Consider the following 19,233-nt stretch of genomic DNA (forward strand, 5'->3'; position numbering starts at 1 on the left):
TGCATATTTATCCGTAATCAGCTGTTTGGTTTCTGGAAATTACAAGACTCTGAGGGGGGAAACACTTGACAAATAGTGCATCTGTTTCATAGTGACACCATGTCTAAATATAGAGCGGAAAATGGAGCAGATAATAAGGGGCACAGTGAGGACCATAAATATTCACAGTCCATCTACAGAAAAGAGCCTGGTCCAAGGAGAAATCTTCTTTTCTCATAAACTATGCTGAATGTGAGGCCACACATTTCAAATCTGGATATGTTGGACTCTCTTGGTCTTTCAGTGCAATTTTATGACAAAGATCTTTGTTAGAAAATTGTATTCTGCATCCTGTTGTGAAGGCTGATGGATAGAGAGAGAGAGAAAGATCTGGAATAATGGATAAACGGTTGCAGGTTCTGCTCCCCTCCTCGCCCCCTCTTGTAATATACTCATCTCCTGAGGGAGTGGTATCCATCACGGAGACGGAGGGGCTGTTATGCCACATCCCCGCTTGCATGTGAACACAAGGTGACTCTGAGGGAGAGAATGAGACGCAGCAGCTCATGTGTGTCCGCTTTTATAAATGCAGCCCCATGTTTCCCCCATAAAGTGTCCATCAGCACCTTAATGCATATCTCCCAGTGAAAGTGACAGAGCCTGGGCTTGCACATTATTAACTCCAGACATTTTTATGAGCCTGTGGAACAGAGTGCTCCTTCTGAATAAGATATGTGTCCAGTGTTCAGAGGCTGTATATCAGTCTTTTAGTTTCTTGGCATTGCATTACAGCCTCTGATAGGTGCTTATTTTAGTGTTTTACATGAGTCTACACCACAGACAGCAGCACTGTAAATACTGTAGTCATGATTACTCTCCAGTGGGAGGAAAATAAATGAGGTTTAGTTTTCCTGTGTTGAATCTATTATGTTGCCCATTTGCCCGCATGAGAAACACATCCATATTAATGTTATGTAAACAGTGTTTACAATGATAAATTGTGGCATGGAAATCATAAGCAGCTTAGCAGAGAGGGGTTAAAGGCAAAACCAAATTGGCAGGCTCATGATAAATGCATGGGATTTGCCTGAAATATTCATCAAATTTAAATGCGCAATGAATTTAGTAGTGGTGTGGACCTGAGCTATTTTTGGAATTAAATCAGAGCCATGCACATAGCTGCATGGACAAGGAAATTAAGTTAGATTGGCACATTTTTTCAGCTATAAGGAAAAACTTAGGAAAAAATATGAGGAAGGAGAATCCAAAAATACATGCAGCAGAGGGAGACCTTTATTAAAGATGAGCTGTGAAGTTTTTGTGCTGCGCTGTGTTCATGTGGTGGGTGTACTCAGCGGGGAGGCATAACACTTAAACTGAAACTCAGCTGTGCAAGTAAAACAAGCAATGTAATTATTTCATGAACCAAGTGAATTTGCAAAGGGAAAATGCTGGCTAAACCAATACAGTTGCTCTGTCAGGACGCACCCAACCTCTTTCCAAACACTCTGCTTATGCATCAAAGACAAAATAGTACCACCTCTTGCAGGGGGGGGGGGGGGGGGGCGTAAAATCAGCCAGCATGTGAGACACAAGGCTGGAGGAAGGCGCCCAGGCAACACGAGGAGAGAGTTTGGAAATATCAAATCCGTGGTCTGTGTTGGAGTTCTCAGCACGCCGCACACACCCAATCAGTTACAGGAAGTAAGCCGAGCCTCTGTCGGAGTTGTTTGGAGCTTGAGCTCGGTGCCACACTGTGCGTAAAATCTACCTGTCAGACGCAGCAGCGGTGCCATGGCGGGGAGAGCTCTGCGAACAAAGTCCGTTCTTCTCGCACGCGCGGACTAACTTCCTCATTCACGGATGCCATATGTTATATGTTGTGCTACCATGGTTGTTTACCTAAACTGATAACGTGAAGTATGGGAAAGGAGGGTCTGTCCGTCTCAATCGAGTCAGTTTTCGCCGAGGAACGATGCTGAACAAAGCTGCGGAAGGATTTTGCATCACAGGTGAGATGTTTTTGGAGATGTTTAGCTGCTAGTATCAATCATTTGATTTTTTTTTTATCATGTCTTAGCTTCCATATCAGATTTAATAGTAACGAACAAAACAGTTCAAACAGAAGGATTTCCCCTATGATGATGTAGAGAAATTGAAATGGCAAAATTGCAGTGTTATGCTGGGTAAAAACAAGGGTGATATCATCACAATAAAGACAGTTGTGTGCCTTTGTGTACGAAATGAACTGCAAAAGAAAGACAAGAGGAAGAGAGAAGTGCTGTATGTGCTCATGTTCATGAATAATTGTGGAGTCTAAGCACACTCTCACATGTGCTGAGTGCACATCTTCTCTTGTCAGATTAATTATTTGTGGTTGTGGGATGTGGTTTTTGTTGTGTAATGTAGTGTGTAATGGAATTCCCTGTTATCTGGAGAGTGGCTCAGCCTCAGAGGCATGTGAGGATGGAGACTGCAGGACACAGTGTGTGAGATGTGAGCCTCAGTCTTTGGTGTGAGTGGGTTCAGATTGAGGCACTGCCTGGCCCACTTTTTTCATCTACTCTACTCCAGCAGCTCTGGGACTCACTGCACAAGCTTTTGTTCCCTCGGGGTCGCAGAGGCTAAAGGTTCTGCTGTAAATCTACAAATCTTCTCCAGATCCCTGGAAAGCATCGCATTCAGGCCACTGCCTACTACTTCTATTCTTATTAGTCAAATATTTGACATATTTTAAATATGAACTCAACCCGGGGCAAAATTATCACGGCGGCACTTTCAGCTTAATAGCATGAAAAATGACTCCTTTACTCTTCCCATCAAAGATGCAGCTGCCTAAGAGGCTAATTCACACATCATAGTTTAATATGGATGAAAAAATATTTTTGGAAATGTGGTCATTGTGGGCAAAAAAGGTCCTGGATTTGCAAAACAAAACAGTGCATTTGCTTAACCCCAACTAGACCTGCACAATGGATCACACAGCCTCTTGTTGGAAGACTTGTTGACCTCAGTGTTGTTGTTATTTTATACTAGTAACCCCTAAAAAACTGATTTTTTTTTTTCTTATTAGTCCCTCAGTTGCACTTGACGTTGTCTGGATTTATTCAGCAAGCCCACACCACAGACTGTCAAAATGATTGGTATGCAGTGCAAAATACAGCAGCACCTGCCTCACTTTTCCTGCTTTTTTAGGCAGCCTCGACGTGTGGGAGATATTTCCCCCTGTGTGTTTATAGGAATCTGGAGGTCTGAGATGCAACAGTTGAACATACAGCAGATGGTGATTTCATGGCTCAGACTGGCTTGTGAGAGGAATGCAGACAAGATGAAATATGTCCTGCTCTGAATTCACTACAACAAAAAGCAACACGTATATATGTTGAGTTTGATTGAACTTCCTGTTATTTTATAGTTTGTATTTACCAAATGTAATTATAACTGTATTTACATTTCCAGCCTCCAGACTGCCAAATCATTGTTGGACCTCCCGCTTTGATCCCCTAGACGTTTGAGCCTGCCATCATGGAGAGCCTCAGTGAGCTCCAGAACCCCCTGCTTGACAAAACCAGTAAACACGTGGTGCACAACGACTACCAGGGCTACCAGTGCGACTACCCGAGCCAGCCTTACCAGGACAGCCTCATCGGCTACTACTACACGGAGACTAATGGCAAGAAGACTCAACAGTTCCTGGATGCTACCTCCCTGCATTTGGCTGTGGAGGCCTTTTACAGACCAAACTTTATCCTGTACAAGGACGACATAAGTCTGCACAGCAAGGACTCCAAGAGCGAGAGCTTTGAGACCACGTTCACAGAGAGTAAGGACACCGTGGTGGATGGAGTTTCCACGGAGATAAACCTGGCCAGCGCACAAGGAGAGAAGGACGAAAAGATCCAGACTGTGTCGTACGACGTGGAGGAGGAGCAGGGTCCCGAGTACGAGGTCAGAGATCACAACAAAGAAAATATATACACAATCTGTATATGTATTCCTGTTGTAGCAAGATTATGCGTTTCAGAAGAAGCTATACATGAAGTCTCTCACTCCTGCTACATGCTATATGGGAATAATTACTCCAACTAAACACATTAAAGAGACAATTGATTTAAAAAATAGAGTCGTTTGTCAGTCTTTCACTGAGTAATTAGAACATTGAGTTACTTTATGATATAAAAGGCGTTACAGCACTTACTCGTAACTGTAAGAGCCATCTTTCAGCAGAAAGTGAGTCATGAAGCGTAAAGTGAAGGTTATTATTTCATTCTAATAGACTGCCAGCATGATTCACGCTCACTTCTCACTCTGTTCTCTAAATGGTCAATTTACTGGAGTCTTTCTAAATCTATTGTGGAGTAATTGTTCGCTTTTGTTTTATAATTACATTCTAAGAAAATGACACATCTGAGATGATCTATTAAGACTATACTTTTCTTTAAGGGCTATGATTCTCCCTCCAAATGAAACCATGACAGGAAAAAAAAGAGCTTTTTCAGAAGTGGTAAAAATCTAATTTCATCCAGAGACATTTTCAAAACACTGAGGGCTCTGAGCTGGCAGAGAAAGAAGTATAGCGACCTCTCAGGGCTGATTATCGCGCCAGTTCTTGTCACTCACAGACCTAGCAGATAGATAGAGACATGGCAGCAACTGCCATTAATGCAATAAGTGATGCTGTGCCGGACTTCGCTGATGCAGTGCTGTCGGAGCAGGTAGAGCTTGGAGATTAAGTTATTCCCCGTCAAATCAAAAGCACAAATGAATCTGATGTGAACAGAGCTCAGGTTCTCCAAGCTGTGACATGAGACCTTCTGCTCAGAATCTGCATTTCTTTACTTTTCATTCGTTGGTGTCTGTATATGTGTGCTTATTTTAAGCAAGACTTAAGATAAGGAAGTTGTAAGAGCAGTTGTGAAGGTTTTGTACACATCCTTGAGTTCAGGAGTAAAGTCTGTGGCAATTACATATATCATTTTTTTTTCCTGGATTTTATAGATATGATATTTTCAATGGTCCTAACTTGCACTAATATTACCAACAATTTCATGGTACCCAGCAACAGTACAAATCAAGGTAGCTTGAGGCCCTTGTCCAGGGGATGGCATCAGCCCCTGAAATTTTAATTGGCAAACCCAGACATCGCTCTTCAAACTTTGATTGGCTACATGCTCTGTCAGAGTGGCTCAAATCGGTTTATTGGTCTATGTTGCAGCAGACTGTTGGTACATTTTTGGCAATACATTTTCTTTGGCTGGTAATCTTACCATACATTTTGGAGATACATCTTGTTTATGAGCCTTTACAAAACGAATGATGCTATAATGTTGAGTGTTTTTAATTTGAGTTATGATTAGTGGGGACAGAAATGACAATGAATTGCTATTCAGACTTATCTGAGCACACACTTTATGCAAACCCTGCACAAGTCAAGGCTTCAGTGTATGCAGTCCAGTCGAACAAGTTTGGACATCCCCATGGGAACTGTAGCTTTTAAATTGTAATTCCACAGCTAGTTTTTGTCAGCATAATGTTTGACATCTGTGTGACAGAGAAATAATAAATTGCAGGTAACAAAGTAAGAAGACTGTGTGGAGGATTCCACAGCGACAGCCCAGACTAACAGGGTGCAGGAGTCTGCGTGTGCCCTGCTTTTGAGTCGACTGAAGCCCCTCTAGACTCTAACAAGGCCTCGGAGAAAGCTGTGACAGGGTTGTTAAAGGCACTGTAGCACTGTGGAAGAACCATCACAAGTAATGCTTGCTTCAGACTAGACTGGGATTCTGCTCCCAGTGAGCCAGACTGGGTGTCAGATCGGCTGTCAGAAGGACTGAATGCAGCCGTCACTCACATCTGTTATCAAGTCCTGCTACAAAGATAAAAGCAGATTACTGCTGTTTGTTGCCCACAGGTTTATGCACATGATGTCAGATTATGTGGTTATGACCAGCTGCTGTTTTGATGCATCACACACGGCTGTCCAGGTGGACGGTGTTCATAAAGCAGATAACAGGTCGCTTCGTAATCTTTCCTTGGCCACGGTAGCCCTTTGGAAATTGAGTCGCATAGCACTGCTGTCCTCTACTTCCCCCTAACATCAGAATACTGTAAGGTTTCTACTCAGAAACGCTCCCAAAATAGCTCAAGATAATTATATTAGATTGCATGGTTTGGTAAATGCAGAGCAGATCAGAAACTAAATTAGGGAACACGTATGGTTCATTACTTTGCCTGCCTCCCTGACTGTACTTTAATTACCTCGAAAATGGTTGGTTCAGTTCCTGCCTTACATATCGATTTCGATTTTGTGCCGTCTCTTTCCCCCCTTTGATTGATCCCTAAAGGCAACAAGACTAACAAATGAAACCTGCTCTTTCCTTGGGCTATTTATTCAGACAGACATCCACTCAGTGTCTGGGACGGCGGACAGAAAGAAGGCAGCGTCCCCTCAAAGGTCACTCGTGCAGTCACATTGCGTTCTTTGCTGCAGGCACCATGTGCCAATGTACCCATGTGGCAAATCTATCATTCATTAGCCCACTCCACCCTTGTGGCCCATGAGTTTCAGCATCGTGGCATAGAACCCGGAGCTCGTTGAACAGTCACAGCCTTGAAAGACGACAGGTGTATTGAGCAGAGATGGCGGTGGTCTCGCTTGTTGTAGAGGCAATCTAGCACATAAATGACACTGTCGTCTTGCTGTTTCCCCTGTCACCGTGCAATGATGGGACAATCCGTTAATCCTGTGTTATCTGTCAGGCCGCTCATGGGTGTTGACAGAAGCACCAAATCCTCTCCGGCTGGCTAAGCACATCCTTTCCTGGGTGGCAGAGGAACAAGGGTTGATACACTGGTCGGGTGGGGGTGGGGGTGGGGGGGGGGGGGGGCACAAGTTGTGAAGCTATACCCAGCCAAGACAGCCAAAATACATCAGACTCTCGAACACAACATCTTTCCTTTTCGCTTTAGTGGCAAACTCAATATCAATGTCGTTAACTTTTATCAACGTTTTCAATGTGTGGATTGCCTTACAAATTGTATTTTTTAATCCGGTCATAAAAAAGGCATCATATCATCATATTCTTTTTTCTGACTCTTAATTACTCTTCATCATCCTGCTGTCTTCCAGAGTGACAGCTCCAGTGACAGTGAAAGCGAGGACAACTTCATCGTACTGCCCCCTCGGGACTACCTGGGCCTCGCCATCTTTTCCATGCTCTGCTGCTTCTGGCCCTTGGGCATCGTTGCCTTTTACTACTCTCACAAGGTAAAGACCCACAGAGCTCGAGCCTGTCATTAACTCTGGTTACAACGCATTCTATTTAAGGTCAGCGAGCGCAGACACTCGGACAAGTGCTACCTCAGCCCATTTTCCACCCTGTGACCCACACTGCAGTTGTTTTAGATGATTGACTACGTAAATTCAGGAGGTTTAGACTACTATACACTGTACTCTTATGTGCACAAGTGGAACAGGAGAGACGATAATTATGACTGAAATGATAAAAAAACACAGAAAAAGGTTTACATGATGAACACATCGCTCTATGTTATAGTTTCCTAACTGCGCTGTATTAATACAGACCAGTGTGGCTGGTGCCTTATGGCCAATAAACACATTTAGTTTCAGAATTGTTGTAATTTTAACAAAAGAAACAAACTATTGTGCTGAACAATGTTGAGTACAATGGATCATTCCTTTAGTTTTAAGATGATAAGCTAGTTTCTTAGCATCTCTAGTCTGTAATGTTACAGTTGTGTTGCCTGACACTAATGATTTCTTCTTCTGTTATTCATTGGCGGTCAGCAAACAGCTTTTAAATGCACTACAGCCACTGTCTGCTGGCAGTACTGCATTACGCCGCTAAAAAGAATGGAAAAGGGAGCGCAGGTAGCATAGTGGTTAGTGTGTGTGCTCCATGCACAGAGGCTGTAGTCCTCCAAGCGGGCAGCCCAGCTTCAAATCCAACCTGTGGCTCCTTTCCCACATGTCATTCCCCATTCTTTCGCCACCTGATTTCAGACTCTGTCCACTGTCCTATCTCTACAATAAGGGCAGAAAAAGCCCAGAAATTTTCTACAAAAAAATAAATAGAACATATTTTTTTTAAATGAGATTAAAGTTGAATGAACACTTTGATTTTTATTGATTATTATAATATTCAAAAATGATGCCCCATTCCTTATTCTGAGTAAGTTTCTGTCTGAGCAGAGCACTTACTCATACACTCCCTAGTTTGTCAAATTCTGCCCTACAACCTCAAAGCACAGCATATCCAAGTGCTTTTGCAACATCTTCCACATTAATTGTAGAGACAATTATACCAGAACTGAAAAAAATTGTGTCAAAAGAATGAATAAAGGCCAGGCTCATTTTTTGATAGGAAACCCAAACAACACATTTGTCACTGTCAGCTGAGGTATAATGACCTAATTGCCATAGTTACTAATGGCTCCCCAAGAGCATTTCTTGTTTTCTCTCTTTTAACTGTGGCTGAACACCTACTCATACACTCTGTGCTGATGAGTAACACACCAGCTCATTCCTCTCTCTCCCCTTTTTCTCTTTGTTTTTTTTGTCAGACTGGCAAGGCCATCTCTAAGGGAGACTTCTCCAGAGCAGGAATGAGCTCAAGAAGAGCCCTGTTCCTGGCTGCTCTCTCCATCACAGTCGGGACTGGGATGTATGTGGGGGTGGTGGTGGCCCTCATAGCCTACCTGTCCAAACCTGGACATGTATAACACTGAAGCCGGTCAGAAAGAGAGAAAGACAAGGCAAGACGGTTGGGAAAGAAAAAGAACGAGTTGAATAGATCTCTCCAACTCCCCTGAAGGTGGGGGCTGTCTGCAAAAAGAAAAGACAAAGAAAACAAGGTGAGGTGATAGAGCATTACTTGGACTGCATATCGATCAGACTGAAACAGTTCCACCGAGGTATTCCACAACAACAAGACAAAAAGAGTAGACTGTGCAGAGAAAGATGAACGCTCTTCCACAAAGACTGCTGTACCTACATGAAAAAACTCTGCTCATTAAATTGAAGAACTACCTACCTTTTACCATAGTCGTTGACAGCAGTTTTATTTTACCTTAATAGTAGCTGTATTCTCTGTCAATGCTATAACATATTGTGTATTATTGTAAATTACAGAAAAACAGTCAGCCAGTGGGTTTTTATGTGATTGCTTTCCAAGGAATATACCAGAAATTCATCCAGACTGCAAACAGAGAGAAGTGGACACTTTATAAAGAGTATAAAGGTGATTGTCACATTGTACGTCACATGAAGTTGCACATCAATTGTCAGGACGTTTACTTTTGTTTATTGTGTGCTGTAAATATAGTCAATAAATACATTTGGCATGAATAATGAGACATCTTCTGCCATGTGTCTTATCCATTCCTTTATTGTTTTATGAAAGAAGACTCATGCGCAGTGATTCTGAACATACATTTTTTTTTACACAAATTGGTGAATCTGAGGATTCAAGTGGATCAAAGCTCCATTAAGCAAATAAAGCTAGTTTTCAAAAGAAAAAGGGATTTACATATACTTTTTTATCAAAACGTTCAGATATTTGTGTGAAAATATTCAGTCATGGAGGATAGCAACTTGGTGTGATTCTAATGCTTCAATAGACTTGGTTAGTGACCATGGGTTATTCACTGTTTTTTAAAGGTTCACCGTTCATTTTTGGTCTTTTTATGCCTTTAATTAAAGATAGCACAGTGGATAGAGTCAGAAACCAGGAAGAAAGAGAGTGGGGAATGACATGCAGGAAAGGAGCTACAGGTCGATTCGAACCAGGGCCACCTGTCTGGAGGACCACAGCCTCAGCACATGGGGGGCACAAACTGTGTACTACTTATATTCACACAGCACACAAAAGGGTGTACCCACATTGTAGTAGCTAGTTATTTCTGTCACAGCCATTTATGAAAAGTAAAAATAGTTAATTCTTTAAAACTAATGAAACAGCTGATGAAATAATTAGCTAAACGTAAGAGCTAAATGGTTGAAGTATTTTACTGAAAGAAATGAATGAACAGTTTTCAATTAGTAAGGAATAACAGTGTAAATAGCTAGCTAAAAGTAATGGATTAGCATCTGAAATAGTTAGCTTAAAATGGGAATTGAAGGTTGAAATTGTAAGCTTTAATAAATGCAGTTTGATGGCTGTGTAGCCTGCAGACTTTAAGAGCATGTTTTGAAAACATCAACCAGGGAGAATTATATTGAACATTTGAGATGGAAAAAAGGTCAAAGCATTAGAAAGTTCTACTTGCTCGTAATAAGAAGGTATAGAGGTGAGAAAAGGACTGTTATTTTAATTTACTGTTGTAAATTTACCCATTGTGGGATACATAAAGGATTATCTTATCTTATCTTATGTTACTTCCAGTTTATAAAAGTACTGTAAGTGCATATTTGGAACTTATGGCCAGGGTCGATGAGGTAGTAATTGCTCATCTGATGGGCTGTCAGGTCACATCAGACAACAAAGGTTGGAAACCTCTGAACAAGACATGGATTTTGTGGAAACAGCGGCCTGTCAGAGCATTTGTCCATCATTGTGCGTTATATTGACTATTCACTGCTGTAGACACAGGCCTCCGCTGTAACTGGCATGAGTCTAAACCGTCTTTTGGCATCACTCACTGTCTTGCCTCGAGGTGACTTTAACTGCCAAAGAGCCGTGAGTGTCAGGAACAATGCCTGCTTTCTAAAGTCAGGATGTCAGAACTAAATGAGAACAGCCCTTTTTCCCCCTCAAGACTTGGACAAACCATCATGCACGTCCAGTTCTCTTTCCCCTTCCTGCCAACCGACCTCAACATTTGTCTCCCCCACAGCAGTATCCTAAACCACTCAGTGCCCTTAAGGTCCAATTTATAGACAGTATTGATCCCTCACTGAGATCAAGGAGCACAGAATGAAACACCCATTACCAACCATATTCTGGGTCAATACCCGATTCTGATTGGCTGCAGGGTGTCAATTAACTCTTGAAAATTGGACGCCAATGAAAGAATTTATGTTCTTGTCTCTGTTTACCACTCTAAATCAAAATGCTGTTGTTTTAATAGCTAGAACCAAAAATGAGTAACCATGGCAACAGGGACAACGTCTCATCAAGCTTGTGTGCATGTAACACAAGCTGAGAGAAATAAACTACTCCTCTTTAACTTTTTAATACTTTGATCACATCCAACGATCAATTCTCATTCCATCCGATATCCAGCCTGAACCGTGAACATGGCCAGTTATTCGTTTGTGAAAATGTTGAGGTGGGGAGAAACAAGCTGGTTGGCTAGTTAGTCTTGTCTTGTTATACCAACTGTCAAACATTTACTTTATGTCAGCTGTACACAATGTGATTGACTTTGAATCTTGCTAGAAAGTTGACCCCAAGCTCTACATGAGCTACGTTGTACTAGAAATATCTCCTGTTTTCAAGTCTTGGCAAAGACTCATTCTAGTTCCTGGAGGATGAACAATGTTTTCATTGTACATATGGGATGGGAATGACATTTCAGGTATTAGTCAGTCCTTCATGCATCACCAGGAAAAAGGGTGGAGTTACAGCTAGCATTTATAAATAAAGGTTGTATATTTCTACTTAAGCAAGTGATCATGATGGATGCAGGATGATGCACATTGATTTGTCCATAATTAGATTTTTAAGGACTTTGCAGAAGCATTCATTCTGACCTCCATCTTGTCAATTAAATCCTGATTATGGACACCTCATCCTCGTCAACCTGGCATTATCCTGCACAGCTTATCATTTGCAGCAGCAGGATAAATATAGTGTATGGAAATGAAAAAACAAAAAGTCTTACAGGAAAGCGCTCACAGAGTGACCTCTCCTATATTTGTCTGTTTTCTTTTTTGCAGCTTCTCTTCCAGCATCTAATGCATGATATGCGGCTCAATGGGGGAGACGGGGGCGAAAAGTGGCGCTCTCATCAATGGGAGCTGTATGGGGAGCTGAAGTGGGCTCACTCTGCGAGCGAGTGCAATGCTGCTGTGTTTTCTGTCCCTCAATAGATAGGAAGCCTCACCCACGCCATGCTCGCTCGCTCACTCTTTCACAGCATCCATAGCTAGCTTAGACCACCACAAGCAAACTGGTTTTATTAGTCATCCACCCCCACATGAATAAAAACTTTCCAAGAGGTAGCAGCAGGTTGGATCTGAACCACAGCAAATATTTCATTACATATGTGAGTAAAAGTTTGGTGTCTGCAAACAGTATGCAACACAGATCTGTTGTTTAAAAGGATTGAGTAATCCCAATGTCTGATATTAAACAAAGAGCTTTTCCTAAAGTCATACCCCTGTCACATCCAGCAGATGACAGAAGAAAGAAAATGTGTAGGTGTTGCAAAAGGACCTAATGTGAGAAAACCCATTTCTACAATAAAAACAAATGATGAATGGGCTGAAGCTAAAGAGATAAGATACTGAAAGGCAGTGCAAAGACAAAGACATTAGAGAGTGCTACATTAATAAGGAGCACGGTGCTCTTGACTGTTCATGCGACTGAAAGGCATTTTCAGATTTTTGTCACAGCCTTTGATTTAATACCTGTCACCACTTTCTACTCGCAGGCTAAAGACGCACAAACAGCGTCTCCAGTCTGTGCTGTGCCTCTGCAAACGAGGATTTATTTGATGGTAAGCTGTCGATGTAGACATTGTATCCTTTCGTTTTACTGACATTTTGTCGACAGTAAAACTTGAAAATCTTTTCCTCGTGAGCAAGGCGTGAAAATCAAATACTGGGGAATGAAATTCAGTAGACACATTTTCAAATAACCACAATGGGAGGTTGAGAAGGAGGAGAGGGGGAAATAATGGTTAGCATGTAAAAATGGAAACCCTCTTGGATCTGCACTCTCATCAGATCTTTAATAAGAACCACACAGTTCATTTGGTAGATTACAGACACTTGCATGCTGTTTGAAGCTCATCCAGAGAAGTTTTTCCAGGCAGGCGGATACATTTAATGTATATTTGATTATTCCAGGAACAATTTCTAGGTCACCAGCGGCACCAATGACGTCTTTGGCAGTGGATGGAACCAAACTGTTGTATTGTTCCCTTTGACATTTCATCAGTTCTTCAACAGATATGGAAATAATGAGGATGTTATATTAGCAACTCTGCACTGTTACACACCAAGAGTTCCAGATACTCTAACACAGTCTGTCCAGAGGCTTTTTCACTCCATGTCTATTGTTCAGTATGTGAACAATAGACTGAATAGCCCACTCATGCTTTTATAGAAACCTTTAAAAACAAGACTCCCACTAAAGTTCAGTTCATCTTTCATCCTCAGAACAAAACATATTGACATCATAATAAGATCTCTTTTTTATCAATTTGTATCCCTCTTATCCAAATCTCGAAGGATTTAGTCTGGTAAATCTTTGTGATGAAATGTAATGAATAATTATTCAAGAAGTTTTTTGTCTATTTCACTGCACAGGTGCTTGTTTAAGTACTTCCATTATCTGCCACTTTAAACTTCTACTTGACAGCATTTTGGAGAGAACTAATGCCTTTTTTTTTCTTCTTAGCTCTTGACCCTGCGCCCCTTATCTCTATAAATTGTTCCTTTACATAATAGTTTGGGTTCAAAGAGGTGAATCTCCTCAATATTTGACTGAAAGAGCAAACGCAAAATGGGAATACCAATGTTGTTGTTCTCTCCTCTTGCATTAAGTATCAAATGACCCCTTAGATTTATTTTGTGACCCTTTGAAGGAGCCACAGGACTAAACTAACTATAGCTCCACTTCCTGGTGCTGATCCATGGATGTCAGATTATCGAATAATTCCATGTATAATGACATACTGTTGACAAGGGGCATTTATTATGCAGATTTAGAGGAGAGGGATTTTGGGAAGTCCTTCCCAATTTAAGGGTAGAAATGATTCACTTAACTAATACTTCACTGTAACACTCTTGATGATTAAATTCATGAATAAATGCAGACAATTTCCTGAATCCCTGTTGTTCACTATCAATAAATCATCACTTGAACTTTGATAAGGTCGCACTAACTAGATCATCACTTGCAGAATTAAAACCCTGTAACTTCATGTATTACATTAATGCATTGTAAATGTATTGCTCTGCATAAAAAAACAGGTTGACTCCAGATACATAATAAACCCCTTCATTTTAGACCTCTGTGTTTGCTCAACCTTTAAACTCTCTAAAATCTAAATATGGAGCTGTGGTTTCAGTCAAACAGCTTGTTAATTCAAATATTATATAACAGACATAAATACATAAATTACACAAAACTGAGCCTTTACTGTGTGTAAAATAGATCTAGCTGCATTGATTCATATTCAACATTCTTGGTGAGAAATTCTTTATAAATCCTGCATTAATTCATGTAATATATCATAATGAGTCGTGGATTATTTAATCATTACTTATTATTTGTTCCCTCATGTTAAAGTGTTGCTGGGTTATATCCTTTACTTGTCATGAGGTATTTTCTCATTATTGTGTTGGTATTTTACTGAAGGATCTGAATAGCGTTAGCCTGACTAATGTGCATTCCCCACAAGTTTTTCCATGCATGCTTCAGCGTGCATTTGTAAATGAAGACATCTCTTAAACACAAAAGAAGACAGCCTCCTTTTCTTTTCCCCCCATCTCTCTCCTTCTTATTCTTTCTCTCTCTCTCTTTTCCTTTGAACCCCCCACTTTAATATCTGTGTTAAGCTCATCTTTGCAGCATTTCACACTTACATGCTTATCTGCCCTCACACCTTTGTCGCACAGCAACATGCCTCTCTCTCTCTCTGTGTTGCCGTCATTTTCCAGGACACACTCTGGCCTGATAAGTGTTCCCAGCCGTGTCTCCTGGCTTCACTTATCACTCTCCAGCAACAAGGCAGCACTGTCTATCTGTTTATGTTTCTCTTCCTCTGATAAGTACAGATTGGACTCCTTTTTTCTTTTCACCCACAAGCATTCCTCAAAGCTGCCTTCTTGCGCCAGCAGCCGTCCAATAGAGATTTGACGGGTTTTTTTTAAATTGCAACCTGAGTGGCTGACACTTCCAAAGGGAGGGGTGATGTCATTTATTTGAAACGTGAGACATAAAAGCAGGGAGAAAAAATATTGCTGGTGAGATTATATTAAAGTCTAACACAGTTTGTGTTTGCTCAGAAGACTGGAGCTGGCATGTGAAGTTGCCCACAGATGGCCTGTCGGAAAAAAACAGATCAGTGAAAGGCTGGAGGGCGGCTGCAGTGGACGGCTGCTGGTGTTGTGCCACACATCATAAATCTTTCCAGGACAAGCAGACAAGTCCAACTTCAAGAGAAAATGGATAACCACTAAGGCAGCAGATACAGAAAGGAGTCTTTGTCTGGAAAGCTGAGGTAGCACAGGTTAATCAGGGACACAAAACTTTCATCATCAGACTGTAATTCAAATGTTTGATCCTTTATATTAAAATCCTGAGAGGAAAAAATGAATGTAATTTAAAATTCTTATTTTGCAGCTATAAAATTCATGGAAGTGCCAAAAAGTTGGCAGGTGAAATAACATGCTGTTTAATTTCCATTATATAACTTCAGACTTTAATCTAACATAATGAAAGCAATATTTAGTAGGCTTCAGACATCAAGAGCAGAGTCAATCAGCAGCTTAAATCAAAAGGCTTGTGGGGCTTCTAGCATTGTGTTCGAACAAATAATGTGATAATATCCTCAAACTGTGAATACTGACTTTTGCCACATAGAGGTTTATATGGATGAGGACTCTCAGCCAGTGAAGGGTAACACAGAGCTGTTCTGTGTGATCAACCAAGTATGGTGTTTGTGGGGAAAAATGAAGCTTTGGGGGTGAAATCAGCCACCATCCAGGACAGATCATTTAGCGGCAGTATCAATCCAGTTTCCATTAACCCACTGCAGTGCAGACAGCCTCATCACTGAGGCAGAGGAGGAGTGACAAGGGATGACAAATATTGATCAAGATATCAGATCATGTCACCTCGAGAGAGTGCAATATACGCCTGACAGAAAAGGATTAATGCAAAAGAATGAAGATAATTTCAGCAGTAGATGTTTTGTATTGGCTACATCATATCAAAGATGTGATTGTGAACTTGTGATAAAACTCACACATATGGTAAATCAATTTAAGAAAGGTTCGATTTTCAATGAAGTTCAACACTGCCACCATGTGGAGAAATGCTGAACTACACACAATCAGCAAGATAAAGCTTGCAATGCCAGTTTTCGTTACAATGCTATTGCATATGTGTTATTATAACTAGAATGACACATAAAAAATAAATAATAATAAATCAAATTCATAAAGATGCACTCTATTTTAACACACACACACACACACACACACACACACACACACACACACACACACACACACACACACACACACACACTCTTTTTAATGTGGACCCCAGGAAGAATAGCTGAGCTCTGGGTACTTTGTGTAACTGTCAGTCAATACAAGTTTACAACAAGGTAACATTGATGATACTGAAGGTAAAAAAAAACTTGTTTTAATCAACTCAATTAATGTAAATATTGTCATCTCTAACCATAGACAGTCTCTGTCAAACAGATCAATATGAATTGATTCTTACTAGTTCCTGTACAGTTTTTGCTTTCGCCTCACCACGAGAGGTGGATTCAGAACAGATCTTTTTGTAGTAAAAAAAGAGCATTGAAAGAAGTCATGAATACAGTTAGGTGCACAAAAAAGAGGAAGACTATTCTGAGATAAAAGACAAATGAATAATCCATTTATATATGATCACAAGCTCCAGAATAGTTGTTTACTGTGTTAAACAGGCTGTGAAAACATCTTGATCAGCTGGCCTTTACTAAGCAAGCCAAATCCGGTGAATCCTGCTTATAAGATGATATATACAATGATTAATGTTGCCGAACATGGCAATTTCAAAATAAGATTTCTCTTTTATTCTCTTCTGCCCGAGAGGCTGAAATCGTTTAACATCAAACTTATGAATGTTCTTTAACCAGCATGCTGCCAACCTGCTTATGAGTAAAGAAGGATAATGACAATTCACACAGACACATCAGAAGACCAAAAGGGCGAGAAAATAAAAGATTTTAAGATTACGATTTTAACAGATTAAGAAAACCAGAAGCTTTATTTAGTTTGTGATGGTTTTATTTCAGTAGGCTTGGATAAAATATTTGAGTTTGATATAAACTGAGGGATATGCATTGTTTGTATTTATGCAGTAAATCACTGAATCAGCACTAAATCAAACTAAGATTGTGCTTTTGTTGTCTTCAGTTGTATTGATCACTCCTTGCAGCAGAGGGCAGCACAACACCACATTTCACCTCGCTGTGGTTCTCTTAACTACATCTTGTGCTTTATCTCAACTTCACATGCAACCAAAGCCAGCAGCCCTCCCAAAATGATCTGCACGGACTTAATCTCAGCACTGAAATCATACTGCTCTTACCCCTATCAAAAGAAAATTGAATGTTAATATTGCATTAGACCAAATCTTTCCATAAACCCCCCTCTGATCTCACTTTGCGTGGATAGAGATGATCTTAAAATGGTCTTCACCAAGCAGACTGTCCATCAGGGATACTGTGAATTACCTCCTCATATCCAATGTAAACAGCTTGATCTTCAGTAAATCTGCTATCATACCCTCCCATTCCACTCTCAGAGGATTAAATAGCTGTGCACTTTAGAGGAATAATCCTAACCCTGTATGTCTTGGCCTCAATAACTGAATTGGGTTGAGGGTCTGAGGTGAGCGCTCAGTCTATTGCAAACCATTTCAGTCACGCTGCCACAAATGGTTATTAAGCTCAGGGAGAATTGTGAGGAATCAATTTGTTGGTTCATATGGGAATATGATTGCCAGAAAACCACATAGAAGTTATGGATTTAGTTTTTTATAGGTTATAGGCCTATATTTATGTATTTAGGCAGTGGAGGAGAAACAGACAAGTAGGCCTATATCAAACATTACAATAAATATTACTACAAAAAATACTCAGTTTATCTTGTGTTGACTATAGAATTAAAAATAAGCTATAGGCGTCTTAATGTAGAATGCAGCACAATTATTTCCGTAGGCACAATAACATTATAGTCTAAAATGAAAACAATATTAAATGTTTATCAATTGTAGGCTATATACAGCTACCATAACAAACCATTAAAATCTATCAGATCATGGTCACCACAAACAGCGTCTATTGAATAAGCAGATTCATGTTACTATAGAAACAGCTACACACAGCTCATGCTGGCTAGCTAGCAGCTGTATTTGAACGGTAGCTTAGCCAAACAGCACAGACAGAAAGTTGTTCTCGGCTCACGACGGAAACTTACTGTAAAAAATGCAGCTTGTTCAGACAGCCCTCTTCTTTACCGTCTCCTGTGGTAACACCATGTTTCCATGTTAGCCTATCTGCATTTCCCTTTTGTCAATTTATCAAAAGAAACGCGTCACATCCTCAACTGGTTAGCACACAGTTATTGTACTACAACGAAACAAATTGACTCTTGTAGTGGGCCTAACTCCCAGACTAGACACTGTTACAGTAATGTTGTTGTCCTGCAAATTCAAACAGACTTGAAACAAAACCAACCAATGAAATCAACCAAGCTGTGAGGTCAACGATCATCATCACTGCCGTCACTAGGACTTCATGATGTCATCACATGCATTACAAAAAAGTTGTATTTAATTCAAGCTTAATATTTAGAGATATCAGCCTCATTCTCCTTTGCCACCATAAGTGCTGCATGAATTTCAAGAGACCATCAAGAGTAGGCCTAATCATCCTGAATGGTCAAAAGTGTAACGTCAATTTATCTGACTGTTGTTGAGACATTTAACCAACAGACATGACCATCAAACATTGCCAACATAACGCCATGTTGCAGAATGGCTTTTTATCAGGTATAATACCTGATGAAGGTCGGTTAGACCTAACTGTCGTATGATCAAATATATAGCCTACGTCAGCGTAAAACAAGACCGTGTGCATCTTGTCTTTAAATGTGACCCTTCTCTGACGCACCTGTCAAACATTCAGGTATGAAGAGTTTGTATTAAAGAATGGCTTTTTATCCCAGCGTCAACCTTATGCTGAAAAATTAAGCCAATGCGGAAGTGCAAAAAAATGAATTTCCTCAGTTCCTCAAGTGTCCATTTGAGGCTGGCTGCAAAAGCCACGGAAGTCAAA

At 40.5% G+C, this 19,233-nt stretch overlaps 2 protein-coding genes across 2 annotated transcripts in view; both read left to right on the forward strand.

Moving 5' to 3' along the window:
• Window positions 1-1,541: 1,541 nt before the first annotated feature.
• LOC132993354 (synapse differentiation-inducing gene protein 1-like) lies at window positions 1,542-9,354 on the forward strand. Its single transcript, XM_061063152.1, has 4 exons — window positions 1,542-1,991; window positions 3,439-3,927; window positions 7,109-7,246; window positions 8,563-9,354. Exons 2-4 carry the CDS (start codon window positions 3,505-3,507, stop codon window positions 8,719-8,721), a joined length of 720 nt encoding a protein of 239 aa, XP_060919135.1. The 5' UTR covers window positions 1,542-1,991; window positions 3,439-3,504; the 3' UTR covers window positions 8,722-9,354.
• Window positions 9,355-13,197: 3,843 nt separating this feature from the next.
• Window positions 13,198-19,233, forward strand: part of fcf1 (FCF1 rRNA-processing protein) — a 167,256-nt gene continuing 161,220 nt past the window's right edge. The window contains exon 1 of the mRNA XM_061063155.1: window positions 13,198-13,215. The gene's annotated coding sequence lies outside the window, so the exon portion shown is untranslated. The remainder of the gene's footprint in view (window positions 13,216-19,233) is intronic.

This window comes from Labrus mixtus, chromosome 18 (genome assembly GCF_963584025.1).
Source record: "Labrus mixtus chromosome 18, fLabMix1.1, whole genome shotgun sequence".
Taxonomy (NCBI): domain Eukaryota; kingdom Metazoa; phylum Chordata; class Actinopteri; order Labriformes; family Labridae; genus Labrus; species Labrus mixtus.

Bases quoted from the DNA above. Each gene is read 5' to 3' on its own strand.
- LOC132993354 (XM_061063152.1), top strand. From the start codon at position 3,505: ATGGAGAGCCTCAGTGAGCTCCAGAACCCCCTGCTTGACAAAACCAGT. The intron at 3,928-7,108 runs GTCAGAGATCAC...GCTGTCTTCCAG, and splicing joins AGCAGGGTCCCGAGTACGAG to AGTGACAGCTCCAGTGACAG. The intron at 7,247-8,562 runs GTAAAGACCCAC...TTTTTTTGTCAG, and splicing joins CCTTTTACTACTCTCACAAG to ACTGGCAAGGCCATCTCTAA.